The sequence below is a fragment of the Tachyglossus aculeatus genome, chromosome 5 (genome assembly GCF_015852505.1).
Source record: "Tachyglossus aculeatus isolate mTacAcu1 chromosome 5, mTacAcu1.pri, whole genome shotgun sequence".
In the NCBI taxonomy this organism is placed as follows: domain Eukaryota; kingdom Metazoa; phylum Chordata; class Mammalia; order Monotremata; family Tachyglossidae; genus Tachyglossus; species Tachyglossus aculeatus.
In genome coordinates, this window is record NC_052070.1 from 32,572,555 (window position 1) to 32,594,921 (window position 22,367).

A 22,367-nucleotide genomic window follows, 5' to 3' on the forward strand; every position below is an offset into this window, starting at 1 on the left:
TAATCTGGGACCACTGGAAGACCGTGAGGAATTGACTCCATCAGCTCCTGCGGGCAGGGAACATGTCTATCAACTCTTTTTTTATTGTAATAAGAATTTTTTTTCACGTAATTCATTCATTCAATCATATTTATTGAGCGCTTACTGTGTGCAGAGCACTGTATTAAGCGCTTGGGAAGTACAATTTGGCAACATATAGAAACGGTCCCTACCCAACAGCGTGTTCACAGTCTAGAAGGGGGAGACAGACAACAAAACAAAACATATTAACAAAATAAAATAGAATATGTACAAGTAAAATAGAGTAATAAATACGTACAAACATATATACATATATACAGGTAGTCCTAGGCCTAGTCTTTAGGGCCTCCCTGTTCAGGGGGACCCTGGCCCTTGGGGTTCGCCAAGGTACTAGGAAAACAAAGGTAACTACCCTACCAGCAGAATTACAAATAGAGTAGGAAACTTTTCTTTGAGTAAGTGTTTGCTCCGCCTTCTGATCCATGTTAAGTGTCTACTTTGTGCCAGGCACTCTACACATAATGACTCCTGGGCAGATTATTAAGGAATTGCGCATAAACTGCTAAGTAAATAAGTAAAACAATCAGGAACTCACCCCCCAAATAGAACAATTTATATGCTTTCAAAGCATGTTTAGTTCATTGTGGCTGATTTTTTGGTTTTATTTCAGCACTTAACCATTATGCACATTTTTCTTTCAGAGTTAATAGCCAACTCCATTCTGAAATTTTGTTAATGAAAATCCTCACTGTTAAAAATAGTTGTAGAAAAAAAGGAAACTGGCATAAAATTTATATGTGAAAATCCCAGGGGTCTAGAATTTATGAATTGTTTTTAGCTCAGTCCATCGATTTATTGAGTGCTTACTATGTGGTGAGTGCTGTACTAAGTGCTTGGGGAATACAGTGCAAAAGAATTAACGGACATGTTCCCTGCCTATAACAAGCTTATGGGCTAGAGAGACAGACATAAATATAAGTAATGTATAATATATAATTTAAAGATATGTGTGTAAGTGCTGTGGGATTGAGGGGTGGGGTGAATATCAAATGCGCATTCGATACTAAACACACTAAAACTGCTAAATGCACTCTTGCTGGAGTTTGCACTTTGGTGGATTGAGGGGGGAGTGAGATCATGAACATGGAACCAAAGAAAGTGCTTTAATAGAGCCATCTGTTGCATTGGGGGAGTGGAAGGAAGGTTCCTCACTGTGTCAATTATAGAAGGTCATTACTAAGTCATCTTCCTGAAAATCTGCTGTTGATGCTATTTTCCCTTTGCACATTCAGAGGTAATAACCTGCACTGTACCAATCAATTGTATCTATTGAGTGCTCACTGTGTGCAGGGCACTGTACTAAGCATTTGGGAGAGTTGGTAGTTGGTGGCTTCACAGACTTAGAAGCCCTACACATCTAATATGAAATTGTGAGCTGTAATTCTAGAGTGTTGAATCTGCTCCCTAGGTACAGAGTGATGCAAACATCTATTATCATGGGTTTTAAGTGCTTAAAAACAATTCATAAATTCTAGATCCCAGGGATTTTCACATATAAATTGTATGGCGGTTTCCTTTTTTTCTATTTTTATTACAAGGAAGATTTTCATTAACAAAATTTCAGAATGCAGTTGGCTATTAATTCAAAGATAAATGTGCATAGTGGTTAAGAAGCTCTGAAATAAAACCAAAAAATCAGCCACAGTGAACTGAGTGCTTTGAAAGCATATAAATAGTTCAATTTGGGGGAAGTATTCCTGATTGTTTTACTTATCAGTTAATGTACAATTCCTAATAATCTACCCAGGAGTCATTAAATCAGAACGTTCTCCTTAAGTCCTGTAATCAAATAATGCCCATGTGCATTCAAAAAGTGTTCTAAGCTTACAATGTATCAGTTCGTGCCTTAGAGAAGCAGCATGGCTCAGTGGAAAGAGTCAGAGGTCATGGGTTCAAATCCCAGATCTGCCAATTGTCAGCTGTGTGACTTTGGGCAAGTCACTTAACTTCTCTGTGCCTCAGTTACCTCATCTGTAAAATGGTGATTGACTGTGAGCCTCTTGAGGGACAACCTGATCACCTTGTAACCTCCCCAGTGCTTAGAACAGTGCATTGCACATAGGAAGCGCTTAATAAATGCCATCAATTAATTAATTAATTAGGGGAAAAATTTGCCAAAGTTGTGTGTCTCCCTACACTTTCAGGCTATTTCACATTTGTCTCCCCCACCTTTTAGACTCCCCCCCACTTTTAGACTCCCCCTTTTAGACTGTGAGCCCACCCCCCTTCTAGACTGTGAGCCCACTGTTGGGTAGGGACTGTCTCTATATGTTGCCAACTTGTACTTCCCAAGCACTTAGTACAGTGCTCTGCACAAAGTAAGTGCTCAATAAATACGATTGATTGATTGATTGATTGATTGATTGTCTCTACATCATTGTACCCGCTCAGCCCTGCGGTTACTAAAACTAGTAGTATTAGTTTTGACGGTGTCCTCTGGATCCAGAAATCTCCACATGGTCTAGGATGAACTAGCCTGAAAGAGCTTCCCTTACATATTGATGTTTTACACAAAAACAAGTTTACCCTAGAATCTAGAAGGTTTTTAATAATCTCGTTCTTAATTTGATTCGTACAGTCCAACCTTTTCCCTCCAGGGTGTTTAGCTGGTGGAATGTTCCTCCAGGGTCCTTGGTAGTGGGAACTAACCTGCAATGTGGTTTTCTCAGCCCACCTCTCCACTGTATTGAGACCACTCTCTCCAAGGTCACCAGTGAGATCATTTTTGTCAAGTCCAAATGGATTCACACGACCCAAGTCTTCTGGACCTTTGGGCTGTATCCAATTCCAGACCCCTCCCTTATTCAGGAAATACCACCTAACCTTGGTTTTCCTATCAATTTTCTCCTGGTTCTCCTTTTGTCTCTGGCCAACCCCTCTCATTCTCTGTCATTGGCTCTTACTTTGTCTACTCTCTAGAGAAGTGGGTAGACTACAAGCCTGAGACTCAGAAGGACCTGGGTTCCAGGCCTATCTCTACCCTTTGTCTGCTGTGTGACCTTGAGCAAGTCACTTTACTTCTCTGTGCCTCATTTCCCTCACCTGTAAAATGGGGATTAATGTGGGACATGGATTCTGTTCAACCTGTTTACCATGTAACTACCCCAGGGTTTAGAACAGTGTCTGCCACATAATAAGTGCTTAACAAATATGTATGTGAATAAAAAAATGTAGATTGCTGAGTCCAAGACTAGTGAGGTAGATTTGGGTGTCATTCACCTAGAGGTGGTAGTTGAAGCCACGGGAGCAGGTGAGTAATCTGAGGGAATGTTTAGAGGGAGAAGGGTAAGGGACTCAGACCAGAGCCTTGAGGGATACGCAGGGTTAAGGGGATAAATAATAATAATTGTGGTGGTTGTTAAGTGTTTATTATATGACAAGCACTCTATTAGGGGCTGGGGTAGATACAAAGTAATCAGGTCAGACACAGTTACTCTCCTACATAATAATAATAATGGTATTTGTTAAGCTTACTATGTGCAAAGCACTGTTCTAAGCACTTGGGGGTGGATACAAGGTGATCAGGTTGTCCCACGTGGGGCTCACAGTCTTAATCCCCGTTTTACAGATGAGGGAACTGAGGCACAGAGAAATTAAGTGACTTGCCCAAAGTCACACAGCTGACAAGTGGCAGGGTCAGGATTAGAACCCAATACCTCTGACTCCCAAGCCTGTGCTCTTTCCACTGAGTCACACTGCTTCTCTGACACGAGACTGTCAGTCTAAGGGGATAAGGAGAACAGGTATTTAATCCTCCTCCTCATCATCATCATCAATCATATTTATTGAGCGCTTACTATGTGCAGAGCACTGTACTAAGCGCTTGGGAAGTACAAATTGGCAACATATAGAGACAGTCCCTACCCAAAGGAAACTGTGGCACAGAGGTGTTACACAGCAGGCAGGTGGCAGGAACTGGCTTTAGAATTCAGGGCCCTTAAACTGTGAGCCCCAGATGGGACAGGGATTGTGTCCACCATGATTTTCTTGGGCCTATCCTAGCACTCAGTACAATGCTTGGCAAACAGTAAGCACTTAACAAATACAATTATTATTTATTATTAAGCCTTCTGACTCGCAGGCCTGTGTTTTTTCCACTAGGCCCAAACTTTTACTCTATAAGCTCGTTGTGGGTAGGGAATGTATCGTTTATTGTTATAGTGTACTCTCCCAAACACGTAGTACAGTGCTCTGCACACAGTAAGTGTTCGGTACAATCGAATTGTACTGACATTCCTGCATTCATTCAATTGTATTGAACACTTACTATGTAAAGAGCACTGTACTAAATGCTTGGCAGAGTACATGATAACAATAAATGGGCACATTCCTTGCCCAAAGGGAGCTTATAGTCTTATAGCTATAGCTACAGTTTATAGTACTGTACTCTCCCAAGCCTTTAGTGCAATGCTCTGCACACTGTGAGCACTCTATAAATGACTGATTGATACTGAGCCTGATTTAATGTCTGCAAGCTTTATTAATCTTGAAGGGGAAAGAAACTAGCCAGGATTGGCCCACTGTGACTAGTAAGGAGAGAAGGGAAGATGGGGTGGCGGTGGTGGGGGAGGGAAGAGCTGTGAGCCCCATGTGAGACAGGGCCTGTTTCCAGCCTGATTAGCTTGTATCTACCCCAGTGCTTATAACAGTGTTTGGCACATAGTAAGTGTTTAGCAAATGCCACAATTATTATTATTAGTAGTAGTATTAGTATTATTAAGAGAAAGGAGAGGGAAGAGTTGTGAGCCCCATGTGGGACAGGGCCTGTTTCCAGGCTGACAAGCTTGTATCTCCCCCAGTGCTTAGAATGGTGCTTGGCACATACTAAGCTCTTAGCAAATACCATTATTATTATTATTATTATTACCATTATTATTATTATTGAGAGAGGAGAGGAGAGCTGTGAGCCCGATGTGGGACAGGGCCTGTTTCCAGGCAGATGAGCTTGTATCTCCTTCAGTGCTTAGAACGGTGCTTGGCACATACTAAGTTCTTAGCAAATACTATTATTATTATGATTATTATGAAAGGAGAGAAGACCTGTGAACCCCATATGGGACAGGGCCTGTTTCAATCAATCGTATTTATTGAGAGCTTACTGTGTGCAGAGCACTGTACTAAGCGCTTGAAGTACTTAGTAAGTACTAAGTACTAAGTAAGTACTAAGTACTAAGTACTAAGCGTTTCCAGGCTGATTAGCTTGTATCTCCCCCAGCACTTAGAATGGTGCTTGGCACATAGTAAGTGCTTATCAAATACCATTATTATTATTATTATTATCATTATTATTATTATTGAGAGAGGAGAGGAAAGAGCTGTGAACCCCAGGTGGGACAGGGCCTATTTCCAGCCTCACTAGCTTGTAGCTCCCTCAGCGCTTAGAATGGTGCTTAGCAAATACCAATACCAATACCACTATGGTATTTTGGTATGGTATGGCTTAGCAAATACCATAATAACATACCATAATAATTATTATTATTAATAATGAGAGTGGAGAGGGAAGAGCTGTGAGCCCCATGGGGGAAAGGGCCTGTTTCCAGCCTGATGAGCTTGTATCTCCCTCCCCGTGCTTAGAACAGTGCTTGACACAGAGTAAGCAGGCCTAACAAAGGCCATCACTGTTCTTAATAATAATAACGATGGCATTTATTAAGCGCTTACTCTGTGCCAAGTACTGTTCTAAGCGCTGGGGAGGATACAAGGTGATCAGGTTGTCCCACGGGGGGCTCCTGGTCTTCATCCCCATTTTACAGATGAGGGAACTGAGGCCCAGAGAAGTGAAGTGCCTTGGCCAAAGTCACCCAGCTGACAAATGGCGGAGTCGGGATTTGAACCCATAATAATAATAAGAATGATGGCATTTATTAAGCACTTACTATGTGCAAAGCACTGTTCTAATTTCTGGGGAGGTTACAAGGTGATCAGGTTGTCCCACGGGGGGCTCACAGTCTTAATCCCCATTTTACAGATGAGGTCGCTGAGGCCCAGAGAAGTGAAGTGACTTGCCCAAAGTCACACAGCTGACAATTGGCGGAGTGGGATTTGAACCCATGACCTCTGGCTCCCAAGCCCAGGCGCTTTTCCACTGAGCCAGGCTGCTCTTCTTCTTCTTGGGAGGGAGGAGGGGCAGGGGGTGGGGAAGAGAGTGTGTTGCCGCTGGGCCTGCCCCCCTTTCGGGGCGGAGTCGGGGGGCGGAAGGCAGCCAGCCGGAGGGGAGAAGCAGTAGGAGGGCAGCAGTAGGAGGGCAGCAGGGCAGAGCCGGCCGGGGGCCCAGCATGGTGGGCGGCCGCGTCCTCAGCCTGACCGTCCGAGACCTGCGCTTCCCCACCGCCCTCGGGGCCCACGGCTCCGATGCCATGGTAAGAGCCCAGGACCCGCCCACCCCAGCCGGGTGGGGGGCACTGCCAGGGGCACAGCACAAGGGAGGGCAGGCCCGCCGACCAAGGCCCGAGTGGCTGCCCCTGGCCCTGATGGGCCTGCCCCTGCCCCCGGGGCTGGCCCTGCTCCTGCGAGCCCCATGTGGGACAACCTGATCACCTTGTAACCTCCCCAGCGCTTAGAACATGCTTTGCACCTAATAAGTGCTTAATAAATGCCATCATTATTATTATCTGCCTCTGCCCCTGTCCCCACCCCTGGATCTGACCCGGGCCATGGGTGTGCCATTGGTCTGCCCCTAGTCCTGGGTCTGCCCCTGCCCCCAGGTCTTTCTCTGTCCCCGGGTCTGTCTCTGTCCCTGAGTCTGCTCCTGCGCCTGAGTCTGCTCCTGTGCCTGCCCCTGCCCTCCGGGTCTGCACCTGCCCTTGCATCTGCCCCTGAGTCTGCCTCTGTCCTTCCATCTGCCCCTGAGTCTGCCCCCACCCCTGGATCTGCCCCTGTGAGCCCCATGTGGGACAACCTGATCACCTTGTAACCTCCCCAGCACTTAGAACATGCTTTGCACATAGTAAGTGCTTAATAAATGCCATCATTATTATTATCTGCCTCTGCCCCTGTCCCCACCCCTGGATCTGACCCTGGCCCTGGGTCTGCCCCTAGGTCTGTCTCTGTCCCCGGGTCTGGCCCTGTGTCTGTTCCTGTGCCTGCTCCTGCCCTCTGGGCCTGCCCCTGCCCTTGCATTTGCCTGTGGGTCTGCCCCTGCTGCTGCCCCTGGGTCTGTCCCTGCCCCTGGATCTGCCCCTGTGAGCCCCATGTGGGACAACCTGATCACCTTTTAACCTCCCCAACGCTTAGAACAGTGCTTTGCACCTAGTAAGCACTTAATAAATGCTATCACTATTATTTTTATTATCTGCCTCTGCCCCTGTCCCCACCCCTGGATCTGACCCTGGCCCCGGGTGTGCCATTGGTCTGCCCCTGGCCCTGGGTCTGCCCCTGCCCCCAGGTCTGTCTCTGTCCTCGGGTCTGTCCTTGCCCCTGAGTCTGCTCCTGTGCCTGCTCCTGCCCTCCGCGTCTGCCCCTGCCCTTGCATCTGCTCCTGCCCCTGAGTCTGCCCCTGCCCTTCCATCTGCCCCTGCCCCTGGGTCTGTGTCTGCCCCTGGATCTGCCCTGGGTCTTCCCCCTCCCCTGGATCTGTCCCTGCCCCTAAGTTTGTCTTTGGGTCTGCCCCTGCCCCTAGGTCTGTCTCTGCCCCCAGGTCTGTCTCTGCCCCGGGACTGCCCCTGGATCTGCCCCTGCCCTGGGGTTTTGCCCCTGCCCCTGAGGAGTCTGCCCCTGCCCCTGAGTCTGCCCCTGCCTGAGACTCAGGTTCCAGGGGCTCTGGGGCCACTAACTCTCCCTGCGTAGCTGCAGTTCCCAACCAGCTCTGTTCCACTTCCTGACTGCTTAGCTAAATAATAATAATAATAGTATCTAAGTGTTTGCTATATGTCTGGGGTGGATACAAGCAAATCGGATTGTACACAGTCCCTGTCCCACGTGGGGCTCACAGTCTTTATCTCCATCTTACAGCTGGAACTGAGGCAAAGAGAAGTGAAGTGACTTACCCAAGGTCACACAGCAGACAAGTGGCAGAGCGGGGATTAGAACCCATCACCCGATTCTCAGGTCCAAGCTCTAGCCACTAGGCCATGCTGCTTCTCATAAATGAGTGAGTCTATAGAAGACTCCTCAGGGGCACACCTGGGAAAGTAGGACCACAGACACCCGTAGGAGGCCACAGAAGCAAGCAATCAGCAGTCAGTCGTATTTACTGAGCACCTACTGTGTGCAGAGCACTGGACTAAGCACTTGGGAGAATCCAATGCAAGAGATAATAATTATAATAATGGCATTTAGTAAGTGCTTACTATGTGCAAAGCACTGTTCTAAGCACTGGGAGGTTACAAGGTTGTCCCACGGGAGGCTCACGGTCTTAATCCACATTTTACAGATGAGGGAACTGAGGCCCAGAGAAGTTGACAATCCCCACAGCTGACAATTGGCAGAGTGGGGATTTGAACCCATGACCTCTGACTACAAAGCCCATGCTCTTTCCACTGAGCCACGCTGCTTCCCTGTGGTAGGCTTGTGCCCTCAAAGTGGACAAAAGGGTCAAGAAACCCATTTCATTTTCCGTCGTACTGACTTTATGAAAAACCCCCGTGTGGGAGAGGGTGAATTGCTGGGGAAAGCAATGATTGCTGTGCCCTGGGGAATTGTAGCACAACCCTATATAGACAGCAGGTCTTTTGACTTAGTAGTCCAGCGAAATAGTTAAGGTACTCACTAGCCCTTATTCATTTCTTAGCCCAACTGTGCAGATCGGGTCTCTTAAATGCATATTTGTCTTATGCTGTCGAGTCGTCTCCGATCCATAGAGTCACCATGGACACATCTCTCTCTGACCATCCCACCTCCACCTGCAATGGTTCTGGTAGTGTAGCCATAGAGTTTTCTTGGTAAAAATACAGAAATAGTTTATTCCTTCAGCACAGTGAACTTGAGCCTCCACACTCGACTCTCTCCCAGGCCGCGACTGCCCAGCACAGGTGACTTTTCACTTGTAGCTGATTGCCTTCCATTCATTAGCCACAGCCCAAGCTAGGAATGGGTAGGCCTCTGCTTGACTCTCCTTCTCATAGTCAAGACAGGTAGAGTACTCACTGGAAACTCTGCAGGTGTGACCCTGAGTGGGAAAATGCATACTTAAAGCATCATTAATGAAGGACTGTGATGGATCCTAATGTCATTGTGGGAATTGAAAGTGTTGCTTTGTGATGTGCTCTCTTGTCTTCACGCCCTTCTGCTAACTGAGACTCACAGAATGAGACCCACAGTTGATCAGCATTACCGATCTTGTGGGGGGAAAAAAAAGTGAGGGGGGAATGAAATAGCAAAGGTTGCATTCATTTCCTAGGCACCCTGTATTGAATGCTGTGCTCCCTCTGATAACAGTATCAATAACGGCACCTGATGCAGGGCTTATATAAAAATGATTTGTGTCTGTCAGTGCTGTGCAAAAAGTTAGTCAGTATAATTTATTAATAAGTGCTTACAAATGTGTAAAGTACTGGGCATTGAAACATGGGCAGTGATTATGACATCTTTCCTGGCCCACAAGAGGCTGCCATTCTAAGGGGGAAAAGCAGACACAGGAAAAAAAATAAATGACAGGTTAAATTCAAGCATTCAAAAAGGACAGTAACAGTAGTTGTATTTACTAAGCCTTTCCTACCGTATGTACCAGCTGTAGATAATCGGGTTGGAGGCAGTGTGGCTTAGTGGAAAGAACACAGGCCTAGAAGTCAGAGGACCCAGGTTCTAATGCTGACTACACCACTTGTCTACTCTGTGACCTCGGGCAAGTCAGTTGACTTCTCTGTGCCTCAGTTACCTCATTTGTAAAATGGGGATTTAAGACTGTGAGCCCTATGTAGTACAGGGACTGAGTCCAACTTGATTATCTTACATCTACCCCAGCACTTAATATAATAATAATAATGGTATTTGTTGAGAAGCAGCGTGGCTCAGTGGAAAGATCACAGGGTTTGGAGTCAGAGGTCGTGGGTTCAAATCCCGGCTCTGCCAATTGTCAGCTGTGTGACTTTGGGCAAGTCACTTAACTTCTCTGGGCTTCAGTTACCTCATCTGTAAAATGTGGATGAAGACTGTGAGCCCTCCGTGGGACAACCTGATCACCTTGTAACCTCCCCAGCACTTAGCACATAGTAAGCACTTAATAAATGCCATCATTATTATTATTAAGCACTTACTATGTGCCAAACACTGTTCTAAGCATTGAGCCCTGCCTGGAACATAGAAAATGCTTAATGACTATCATTAAAAAAGATGGAGTCCCTGTCGCACATGAGACTCATAGTGTAAGAGATAGGGAGAACAGGTATCTTATTCTCACTTTACAGATTAGAAAATTGAGGCCCAGAGAGGTTAAGTGATTTTCCCAAAGTCACCCAGGAAGTCAGTGGCAGAACTGGGACTAGAACTCAAGCCTCCAATTCCTGGGCTCAACCCTTTTCCACCAGACCACACTCTCCTCTGCAAAAGTAAAAATACCATATTTATAGCAAACGCTTTACAAAGTAATAATAACAGTTTATTATTGCTTAGAGAGGCTATTCCTTAGTCTCTTCACAGCATGAGATGAGCCTTGTCCAGGCTTCCACTGTCACGACTTTTCCATTTGCGAAGGAGGCTGCGTCCTCTCCTGGGCTGCTTCTGCTGAATCAGGTGGGAGGAGAGGGACCCCAGAGATGCAGGGATAAGGGGGCTTGGGCCCCTGCACCGTATTATTTTTTTTCACACTCTCTGCCTTAAGCCAGCGGTTTGACCTCGTACTTCAATTTTCAAATCTGTCCTTTATCACTGTTTACCGCTCAGGTGAAACACGAGCTAGTCTGATTATCGGATGTCTTCATCTGAGCACTTACTGCCCTTCTCCTTCTTGCATCAGAAGACCTGATATCTGAGGTGGTGCTGGACTCTGGAAAGCCATGGTTTCAGACAAAGTTTTCTTGAACCAGAAGGTGAGGGCCCCTGGCAGGGAAACTCTTTGCCTAGATGCCAGGCTGGTTTCATACGATGAGACCTTTAGAAGAAGAAAAAAACTTCCCTCTTCTCTTCCCTCCCCTGTACTTCTCGCCCTGTTGTGGTGACAACCAAAGTGTTTTTTTCATTGGGAAATGTGACAGTCTCTGATTAGCACCATCCAGTTAGGTAAAACCAATTTCTATATCCGTATCAAGAGTAGCGAGTCACTAGCACTGTCATAAATATTGCTTCCCCTATCTGTAATTTATTTTAATGTCTGTGTTCCCCACTAGATTGTATGCTCCTTGAGAGTAGGGATCATGAGAATTATTTTGAACTCACCCAAGTTCTTAATACAGCGCACTGCTTACAGTAAGCACTGAATAATTACCATTGGTAAATTGACCCTGTACAAGTTCTTGCCCCAGAAATTTCAAAACTGATACTCCTTCATCACCCCTGAAGGGAAACTCCATCATTTATCGAGGCCTGTTCTGTGCAGAGCTCAGGATATGGCGCTTGGGGATATAAAATAAAGACCAGATCCCTGCCATCAAGCATCTCATGACCTAAAGGGGACAACAATAGACAATCTGGATTATTGAGGGTGTTTTTAACCTTCTTCCTTAGTGATTTACCTCAGCGTGGCCCAGTGGAAAGAGCCTGGGCACGAAAGTTGGAGGACCTGTGTTCTAATCATGGCTCCACCACTTGCTGTCTGTGTGACCTTGGGTGGGTCACTTCACTTCTTTGTGCCTCAGTTCCTTCATCTGCAAAATAGGGATTCAGTGCCTGTTCTCCCTCCTACGTAGATTATGAGCCCCATGTAGGACTGGGTCATCTTGTATCTGGAAATGTGTCTGTGGCGTCGCTATGGGTCGGAGATGACTCGACAGCGTAAGACAAGACCCCAGTGCTTAGTTCAGTGCTTGGCATATAGTAAACGCTTAACAAAATACTATTAATTACTATTATTATGAGAACCACCCAGAGAATCAGGAGTTCAGGGTTCAGCCCTAACTTTTGCAAATGGGGAGAGTCCCTGCTGGAAGTTTGGTCTGGGTATAAGGGCCAACAGCTATTGCTGTTGCCTAAGAGCCATTTCACAGAAAAAAAATTCCAAGAATCTTAGTTTTTATGGCTTTGTTTTTCTAGGGCACCTGCTACTACAAAGTACACTCAGAGTACATACAGAGTGCCCCAGAGTTTTTCTAGGGCTTCGTCCTATTGCAGGCTCTCTCCAAAAGCCCTAATCAGACCTCCCCATGGTGGTGGTGATGGTAAGGGTGGGAGGGGTGAAAGGTGGCGTGAAGGTTGAGACATGGAGGAGGACGTGAAACCAACAGACCTAGCGGGGTGCTTGCTAGTGTTATGCCATCTGTGGGGAAGCTCTCTGACTGAAGAACCTCCTTAGATCAATCAATCAATCAATCGTATTTATTGAGCACTTACTGTGTGCAGAGCACTGTACTAAGCGCTTGGGAAGTACAAGTTGGCAATATATAGAGACAGTCCCTACTCAACAGTGGGCTCACAGTCTAAAAGGGGGAGACAGAGAACAAAACCAAACATACTAATAAAATAAATAGAATAGATATGTACAAGCAAAATAAATAAATAGAGTAATAAATATGTACAAACATATATACAGGTGCTGTGGGGAAGGGAAGGAGGTAAGATGGGGGGGACGGAGAGCGGGACGAGGGGGAGATGTTCCGTGAAGTGGATGGGTCTAACAGGAAATCCTGAAAATAGCTGGCAAATGGGGTCAAAGGCTAGGGTAGTTACTGAGGCAACCGCCTACTTCGTCGTGGCACTCATGCACAGCATCGACACTGGGCTGGGGTCCTCTAGATTCATTCATTCAATCGTATTTATTGAGCGCTTACTGTGTGCAGAGCACTGGACTAAGCGCTTGGGAAGTACAAGTGGGCAACGTATAGAGATGGTCCCTACCCAACAATGGGCTCACAGTCTAGAAGGGGGAGACAGGCATCAAACAAAACATGGCGACAGGTGTCAAAATCATCAGAACAAATAGAATTAAAGGTAGATGCACATCATTAACAAAATAAATAGAATAGTAAATATGTACAAGTAAAATAAATAGAGTAATAAATCTGTACAAATATATACACAAGTGCTGTGGGGAGGGGAAGGAGGTAGGGCGGGGGGATGCGGAGGAGGAGAGGAAAAAGGGGGCTTAGTCTGGGTAAGCGTGTCCTCTAGACGGTGACCTCGTTGTGGGCATTGAACATGACTATCAACTCTGTTATATTGCTCTCTCCCAAGCACTTAGTACAGTACAATAAGGGCTCAATAAATAGGTGTCGCCCTGATGTGCTGCCTTTATTCATCACCCCCTCCCAGCCCCACAGCACTTGCATACTATCTGTAATTTATTTATTTCTATTAATGCCTGTCTCCCCTGCTAGACTGTAAGCTCGTTGTGGGCAGGGAATGTGTTATCACAGTGTACTCTCCCAAGATCTTAGTACAGTGCTTTGTACACAGTAAGCGCTCAATAAATAAAGAGAAGAAGCATGGTTTAGTGCAAAGAGCACAGGTTTGGCAGTCAGAGGCCGTGGGTTCTAATCCTGGCTCTGCCACTTGTCAGATGTGTGATTTTAGGTAAGTTACTTAACTAGGAGAAGCAGCGTGGCTTAGTGGAAAGAGCCCGGGCTTGGGAATCAGAGGTCGTGGGTTCTAATCCCACCTCTATCACTTGTCAGCTATGTGACTTTGGGCAAGTCACTTAACTTCTCTGTGCCTCAGTTACCTCATCTGTAAAATGGGGATGAAGACTGTGAGCCCACGTTGGACAACCTGCTAACCTTGTATTTACCCCAGTGCTTAGAACAGTGCTTGGCACATAGTAAGCGCTTAACAAGCGCCATCATTATTATTCTCTGTGCCTCAGTTACCTCATCTGTAAATTGGGGATTAAGACTGTGAGCCCCACTTGGGACAGCCTGCTAACCAGCTCTTAGAACAGTGCTTGGTACATAGTAAGCACTTAACAAATACCATCATTATTGTTATTATTATTGTTATTATTGACTGACTGACTGATTGATGGATTGGTCACTTTGGCCATGAATAGGTCCCACAGGCTAAGAACCCCTTTGCACTAGCAATGAAGTCAGATTCCCTCCTCTTACCTCTCCAGTCGTTCTTTCTCAGTCTCTTTTGCAGGCTCCTCCTCCCCCTCCCATTCTCTCACTGTGGGGGTTCCCCAAGGTTCAGTGCTTGGTCCCCTTCTGTTCTCCATCTACATGCACTCCCTTGGTGACCTCAATTCGCTCCCACGGCTTCAACTATCATCTCTACGCTGATGACACCCAGATCTACATCTCTGCCCCTGCTCTCTCCCCCTCTCTCCAGGCTCGCATCTCCTCCTGCCTTCAGGACATCTCCATTTGGATGTCTGCCCGCCACCTAAAGCTCAACATGTCAAAGACTGAACTCCTTGTCTTCCCTCCCAAACCTTGCCCTCTCCCTGACTTTCCCATCTCTGTTGACGGCACTACCATCCTTCCCGTCTCACAAGCCCGCAATCTTGGTGTCATCCTCGACTCCGCTCTCTCATTCACCCCTCACATCCAAGCCGTGACCAAAACCTGCCGGTCTCAGCTCCACAACATTGCCAAGATCTGCCCTTTCCTCTCCATCCCAACCACTACCCTGCTCATTCAAGCTCTCATCCTATCCCGTCTGGACTACTGCATCAGCCTTCTCTCTGACCTCCCATCCTCGTGTCTCTCTCCACTTCAATCCATACTTCATGCTGCTGCCCGGATTATCTTTGTCCAGAAACGCTCTGGGCATATCACTCCCCTCCTCAAAAATCTCCAGTGGCTACCGATTAATCTGCGCATCAGGCAGAAACTCCTCACCCTGGGCTTCAAGGCTGTCCATCACCTCGCCCCCTCCTACCTCACCTCCCTTCTCTCCTTCTACTGCCCAGCCCTCACCCTCCGCTCCTCCACCGCTGATCTCCTCACCGTACCTCGCTCTCGCCTGTCCCGCCATCGACCCCCGGCCCACGTCATCCCCCGGGCCTGGAATGCCCTCCCTCTGCCCATCCGCCAAGCTAGCTCTCTTCCTCCCTTCAAGGCCCTGCTGAGAGCTCACCTCCTCCAGGAGGCCTTCCCAGACTGAGCCCCTTCCTTCCTCTCCCCCTCGTCCCCCTCTCTATCCCCCCCATCTTACCTCCTTCCCTTCCCCACAGCACCTGTATATATGTATATATGTTTGTACATATTTTTTACTCTATTTATTTATTTAATTTATTTGTACATATCTATTCTATTTATTTTATTTTGTTAGTATGTTTGGTTTTGTTCTCTGTCTCCCCCATTTAGACTGTGAGCCCACTGTTGGGTAGGGACTGTCTCTATATGTTGCCAATTTGTACTTCCCAAGCGCTTAGTACAGTGCTGTGCACATAGTAAGCGCTCAATAAATACGATTGATGATGATGATTCCCCCAGGTGCTTTATTCAGTGCTCCACTCTTATTTTGTTTTGTTTTGTTGTCTGTCTCCCCCTTCTAGACTGTGAGCCCATTGTTGGGTAGGGATTATCTCTATCTGCTGCCAAACTGTACTTTCCAAGCACTTAGTACAGAGCCCTCCCTCCGCACATCTGCCAAGCTAGCTCTCTTCCTCCCTTCAAAGCCCTACTAAGAGCTCACCTCCTCCAGGAGGCCTTCCCAGACTGAGCCCCCTCCTTCCTCTCCCCCCTCCCTACCTCCTTCCCCTCCCCACAGCACCTCTACATATGTTTGTACAGATTTATTACTCTATTTTACTTGTACAGATTTACTATTCTATTTTATTTTGTTAATATGTTTTGTTGTCTGTCTCCCCCTTCTAGACAGTGAGCCCGTTGTTGGTTAGGGACCATCTCTATGTGTTGCCAACTTGTACTTCCCAAGGGCTTAGTACAGTGCTCTGCACACAGTAAGCGCTCAATAAATATGATTGAATGAATGAATGCTCTGCACACAGTAAGCACTCAATAAATACAATTAAATGAATTAATTAAGGGCTGATTGAGTAGCAACATTGTCCTTTGGTTCAAAGCTGGTGCTGCTAGTGATGAGTCTGTGTCCATGAATGTGTCTTTGAGAGACAATAGAGTGCCTTGAACCTTTTGTACCCAAAGATACAGCAGTCATCCTCTTCCTACACTCCTGCCGGCCTCCTTGCTCGTTGCATTCGGTGTCTTGAAGGCAGAGGCGAGAGCATCCGAGTGGCACCGCCTAAACCACTAACACTCTAATCAATACCTTCATCTGGATTTTTGGTCCCGGAGGTGCTGAACTGAAGCTCATCGGTCAGTCTCAACAGTTGACTCCATCACTCCAGGCTTACACTAATGTATCTGAAGTACTGAGGGGACTTTAGCTCCTTTTCAAGTAGTTTGCTTCAGCGACATGCAGTTGTGACAGCCGAGCTAGGAGAGACGGTGAAGAGGAAATGGAGGCAGTTGGTTAGACAACCTGTTTTAGTGAGTTGGGGTAGGAATGAGAGCAGGGAGATGAGTTGGTAGGGCGATGATGGGGCTGTACAGCGATTGAGAGAGGATTTTCTTAGCATGAGAGAGACTTATACATGTTTGAAGGGAGAGGGGAAGGAGCCAGAAGAGAACAGGTTGAAAATGGCAGGAAGCGGGCAAAGAGAGGGAGAACAAGTGATTTTGGGAGGTGAGAGGGAAAAGGGTCAGGGACACAAGGAAAGTGGTTGGATTGAGAGAAGAGGTGGGAGATTTCCTTTTGAGGACCAGCTAGGAACCAGGAGAAAGATGAGGAGGAGGCAGAAGAGTGGTGATGTGGGGACTTTGGGAATCAGAGGTCCTGGGTTCAAATTCCTGCTCCGCCAATTGTCAGCTGTGTGACTGTGGGCAAGTCACTTTACTTCTCTGTGCCTCAGTGACCTCATCTGGAAAATGGAGATTAAGATTGTGAGCTCCCCGTGGGACAGCCTGATCGCCTTGTATCCTCCCCAGCGCTTAAAACAGTGCTTTGCACAGAGTAAGCGCTTAACAAATGCCATTATTATTATTATTGTTATTGTTATTATTATTGGGTTTTTTGTTATTGTTTTCCATTGTTGTTGTTCGGGTGCATATAGTCGAGCGAGGTGCGTAAAGAAGTGGCATGGTTGAGCAGAAAGAGTATGGGGCAGGGAATCAGAGGACCTGGGTTCTAGTCCCGGCTGTGCCCCGTGCCTGCTGGGTGATCTTGGGCAAGTCCCTTCACTTCTCTGTCCCTTCTAGACTGTGAGCCCACTGTTGGGCAGGGACTGTCTCTATATGTTGCCAACTTGTACTTCCCAAGCGCTTAGTACAGTGCTCTGCACACAGTAAGCACTCAATAAATACAATTGATTGATTGATTGATTTGAGGAGTTCATGCCTCATGGTTTCCATTTTTACCAGCAAAGTAATAATAATAATAGTGTTTGTTAAGCACTTACTATGTGCAAAGCACTGTTCTAAGCACTGGGGAGGTTACAAGGTGATCAGGTTGTCCCATGGGGGGCTCACAGATTTAATCCCCATTTTACAGATGAGGTAACTGAGGCCCAGAGAAGTTAGGTGACTTGCCCAAAGTCACACAGCTGACAGTTGGCGGAGCCAAGTTGGTGAGGTCACCAGGGTCAGGAAGAGAAGCTGTTGGGGAGCTCGAGGGCTTCAGGAGGAGCTGCAATATTTGGAAAAGTTAGTGGGGACTGCCAGAGTGGGAGTCACTGAGGGAGGAATAATAGAGTGGTCGTTGTGGAGAACTACAAATGAACTAATCGGCGTCCATTCTGCTCCTCTTTTCAGGAGGTTAAAGGACTGAGGAGAGAGTTTCTCGAGGGTCCTCCAGGCAGAGGGACAGAGGAGCAGAGGGTGGGGGTACACTCGCATCTGCCTCTCATTCATTCAGTTGTATTTATTGAGCGCTTACTGTGTGCAGAGCACTCTACTGAGCACTTGGGAAGTACAAGTTGGCAACATATAGAGACGGTCCCTACCCAACAGTGGGCTCACAGTCTAGAAGGGCTCACAATCTAGTCTCTCCTCCACTGCCCTGGGCCTTAGACTCCTCTCCTGCAGATCCCACCCTCAACACCGTCCTACCTTGACAACAGCTGCTCCTTTCCTTCTTCCTCCCTCTTCGTCTCCCCTAGACCCCTCAGCCTCCCCTCTTTTTCTCCCTTCCACTCTTTCCTATTTTAGTTCGGAACTCTCCGAAGCCCTCAGCATGTTCGTTGCCAACAGTGAGAAGCTCCGCTGGTACTGACAAGAGGGCCTGAGGCATCATCCTCTCCCGTCAGACAGAGTTCTGTAGACTAAAGCTTTTCAGCTAAGCTGCAGGCCAAAAAGTGATTTTTTGTGTGTGAGTCAACTGAGATTAAAGTGTATTGATTTCTTTTTATAAAATAGTTCAGACCCTGTGGGAGGATGCTATTTTACATTCATTGATCTCACCCTGACGCCAGCAGCAGACCTCGAGTAATGTTCTTCCGTGGCCCGCAGTGTGGTCGTTGTGACTCATATGACATCCTTTCAGGGCATAAATCTCACTTGGCAAATTCCTTATTTCCGTACAGCACCCGGATCCCGACTACTCAGCAGCCTACGTCACACTGGAGACGGATGCAAATGATGGATTGAAGGGCTACGGGTTAACCTTCACTTTGGGAAAAGGCACGGAAGTGGGTGAGTTGACAGACTCTGCGATGGAGTCATTGTGACTTGCCGTGGTGACCTTATTTTTCAGAGTAATCCTTGTATGTATAAGCTCACTGTGGGCAGGGAACATGTCTGTTTATTGTTGTGATCTCCCAAGGGCTTGTATAGTGCTCTGCGCACAGTAAGCGCTCAATAAATACGATTGAATGAGTGAATGAACATGTGGGGGACCGCACTACTCTGTGTAATGTGTGCAATGTATAGTGTGTATATTTGTACATATTTAACATTCTATTGTGTTAATGATGTGTATATATGTATATATAGAGAACCAGCGTGGCTCAGTGGAAAGAGCCCGGGCTTTGGAGTCAGAGGTCATGGGTTCAAATCCCGGCTCCTCCAACTGTCAGCTGTGTGACTTTGGGCAAGGCACTTAACTTCTCTGTGCCTCAGTTACCTCATCTGTAAAATGGAGATTAAAACCGTGAGCCCCAGTTGGGACAACCTGATCACCTTGTAACCTCTCCAGCGCTTAGAGCAGTGCTTTGCACATAGTAAGCGCTTAACGAATACCATCATTATGATTATCATTATTATTATATCTATAATTCTGTTTATCTATTTTGATGCTACTGATGCCTGTTTACTTGTTTTGTTGTCTGTCTCCCTCTTCTAGACTGTGAGCCCGTTGTTGGGTAGGGATTATCCCCATCTGTTGCTGAATTGTACTTTCCAAGGGCTTAGTACAGTGCTCTGCAAACAGTAAGCGCTCAATAAATGCAATTGAATGAATGAATAATGACCTGGGAATACGTGCCTCGATATTAAGCATAATGTGCCAGGCCGTGGCCATACATGGGCATCCGTCCACAAGTGTCCTGGAGCGTGGTATGTGTCCCCTCCGGCTCCCGGGAGCCTTTGCTTGTCCCTCAGCTCCGTGCAGTCTTAATGTCACCCCCACAGCTTCCCTTCCTGGATGCCCTTTCATTCATTCATTCATTCATTCAATCGTCTTTATAGAGTGCTTACTGTGTGCAAAGCACGGTAATAAGCACTCTGATCCCCTCGGCCCTCCTCCAAACCAGAAGGGCAGGCCCAAGGAAGGACTGGAGGACTAGGAGTCTGAGCAGGCTGACCAGGCATCCCCCCTTTGACTTCTCCCACTCCCTTCTGTGTCGCCCTGACTTGCTCCCTTTATTCATCCCCTGTCTCCTGGGCCCTCAGCACTTAAGTACAAATCTGCAATTTTTTATTTATATTAATGTCTGTCTCCCCCTCTAGACTGCAAGCTCACTGTGGGCAGGGAATGTGTGTGTTATATCATTATATTGTACTCTCCCAAGCTCTTAATACTGTGCTGTGAACACAATAACAGCGTGGCTTAGTGGAAAGAGCCCGGGCTGGGGAGCCAGAGGTCATGGGTTCTAATCCTGGCTCCGCCACTTGTCAACTGTGTGACCTTGGGCAAGTCATTTAACTTCTCTGGGCCTCAGTTCCCTCATCTGTAAAATGGGGATGATGATGATGATGACATTTATTAAGTGCTTACTATGTGCAAAGCACTGTTCTAAGTGCTGGGGAGGTTACAAGGTGACCAGGTTGTCCCACAGGGGGCTCACAGACTTAATCCCCATTTTACAGATGAGGTAACTGAGGCCCAGAGAAGTGAAGTGACTTGCCCAAAGTCACCCAGCTGACAATTGGTGGAGCCGGGATTTGAACCCAAGACCTCTGACTCCAAAGCCCGGGCTCTTTCCACCGAGCCACGCTGTTGGGGGATGAAGACTGTGAGCCCCATGTGGGACAACCTGATTACCTTGTATTTAGCCCAGCGCTTAGAACAGTGCTTGGCACATAGTAAGCGCTTAACAAATACCAACATTATTGTTATTAATAAGCACTCAATAAATACAATTGAATGGATGGACGAATGAATGAATGAGCTCTTCATGGAACTCCAGCTTGGCTGCTGGCTGTGAATTGGATCCCTTGGTGACTTTCACAGAGGCTTCTGGTGGGGAAAGGGGCAGGCTAGTGACCAACCACTGGCCGGGAATGGACTACATCAGTGGCCAGCTTTTGGAGAGGTTCGGGTGGGCTAGCGACCACCCTCTGGCAGAGAAAGTAGATACCAAATTTACCAAATTTACTCCAAGACTAACACTTCTGGGAGGCCTTCCCAGGCTGAGCCCCTTCCTTCCTCTCCCTCTTGTCCCCCTCTCCATCCCCCCATCTTACCTCCTTCCCTTCCCCACGGCACCTGTATATATGTATATATGTTTGTACCTATATTTATTACTCTATTTATTTTATTTGTACATATCTATTCTATTTATTTTATTTTGTTAGTATGTTTGGTTTTGTTCTCTGTCTCCCCCTTTTAGACTGTGAGCCCACTGTTGGGTAGGGACTGTCTCTATATGTTGCCAACTTGTACTTCCCAAGCGCTTAGTACAGTGCTCTGCACACAGTAAGCGCTCAATAAATACGATTGATTGATTCATCTTAATGCTTTCTCGATGCCCCTATGACCATTACCCAATGAAACAGTGTGGCCTAGTGGCTAGAGCCCGGGCCTTGGAGCCAGGAGGACCTGAGGTCTCGTTCCAACCGCACCTTGTCTGCTGCGTGACCTTGGGCAAGTCGCTTCACTTCTCTGTGCCTCAGGTACCTCATCTGTAAAATGGGGATTAAGACTGGGATCCCAGTGTGGGAGAGGGATTGGGTCCAACCTGCTTACCTTGCATCTCCTTCAGTGCTTAGAACAGTGCCTGGCACATAGTAAGCACTTATCAAATGCCATAAAAAAAAATTCAGTCCAGTTACTGAAGAAACAGGATGGTCAAATGGATAGAGCGTAGGCCTGGGAGTTAGAGAACCTTGTTGTAGGCAGGAATTGTGTCAGTTCTGTGTTGTATCGTACTCTCCCAAGTGCTTTGCACACAGTAGACTAAATACAATTGAATGAATGAATGAACAGGTATTTTATCCCCATTTTACAGATGGGGATTTTAGAGGCCCTTGTTGTTCTGTCCAAATTCTGATCAATAATAGATATTTGTCCTGAAAAAATCCTCGCAAAAGGCACACCTTCACTATGAAGGCTGTGCCAGTGAGACGTGATACACAGGTGATTTTGTGGTTTTCACCTTCTCCGATCCATTGCTTGATTTGAGCCAGACTACACACTTCAGATGACTCATAGCTATCTCCCTAAGCCACAAGAACCCATAGATGTCATCATCAATCGTATTTATTGAGCGCTTACTGTGTGCAGAGCACTGTACTAAGCGCTTGGGAAGTACAAATTGGCAACATATAGAGACAGTCCCTACCCAACAGAGGGCTCACAGTCTAAAAGACTTTTCAGAGACTTAAAACCTCAGTTTGATCATTGTAATATCTAGAGTACTTCACAGCTAGAAGTAGTTTAATGCCCAGTACATTTCGTGCGCAAAAGTGAGCATAGTTTTTGAAGATAATCTTTCAGAAGAAAATGTTGTGTTTGATGCCAAATCTGCCGTGAACAGACTGGGAGTCAGAGGACCCTTGTTCTAATTCTGGCTCTGCTACTTGTGTGCTGTGTGACCTTGGGAATGTCATAACTCTCCGTGCCTCAGTTACCTCATC

The 22,367-nt window shown here is 46.7% G+C and overlaps 1 protein-coding gene across 2 annotated transcripts in view; it reads left to right on the plus strand.

Moving 5' to 3' along the window:
* The first annotated feature begins 6,310 nt into the window (after nucleotides 1-6,310).
* The window catches only part of ENOSF1 (enolase superfamily member 1), a 55,891-nt gene continuing 39,834 nt past the window's right edge, over nucleotides 6,311-22,367 (plus strand). The window contains exons 1-2 of one of the 2 annotated variants that reach the window (XM_038746386.1): nucleotides 6,311-6,443; nucleotides 18,656-18,764. In XM_038746386.1, coding sequence (XP_038602314.1) covers nucleotides 6,360-6,443; nucleotides 18,656-18,764 — 193 coding nt within the window. In that variant the 5' untranslated portion in view covers nucleotides 6,311-6,359. Of the gene's footprint in view, nucleotides 6,444-18,655; nucleotides 18,765-22,367 lie in introns of those variants that run through there. The other variant, XM_038746387.1, reaches the window with a different exon arrangement.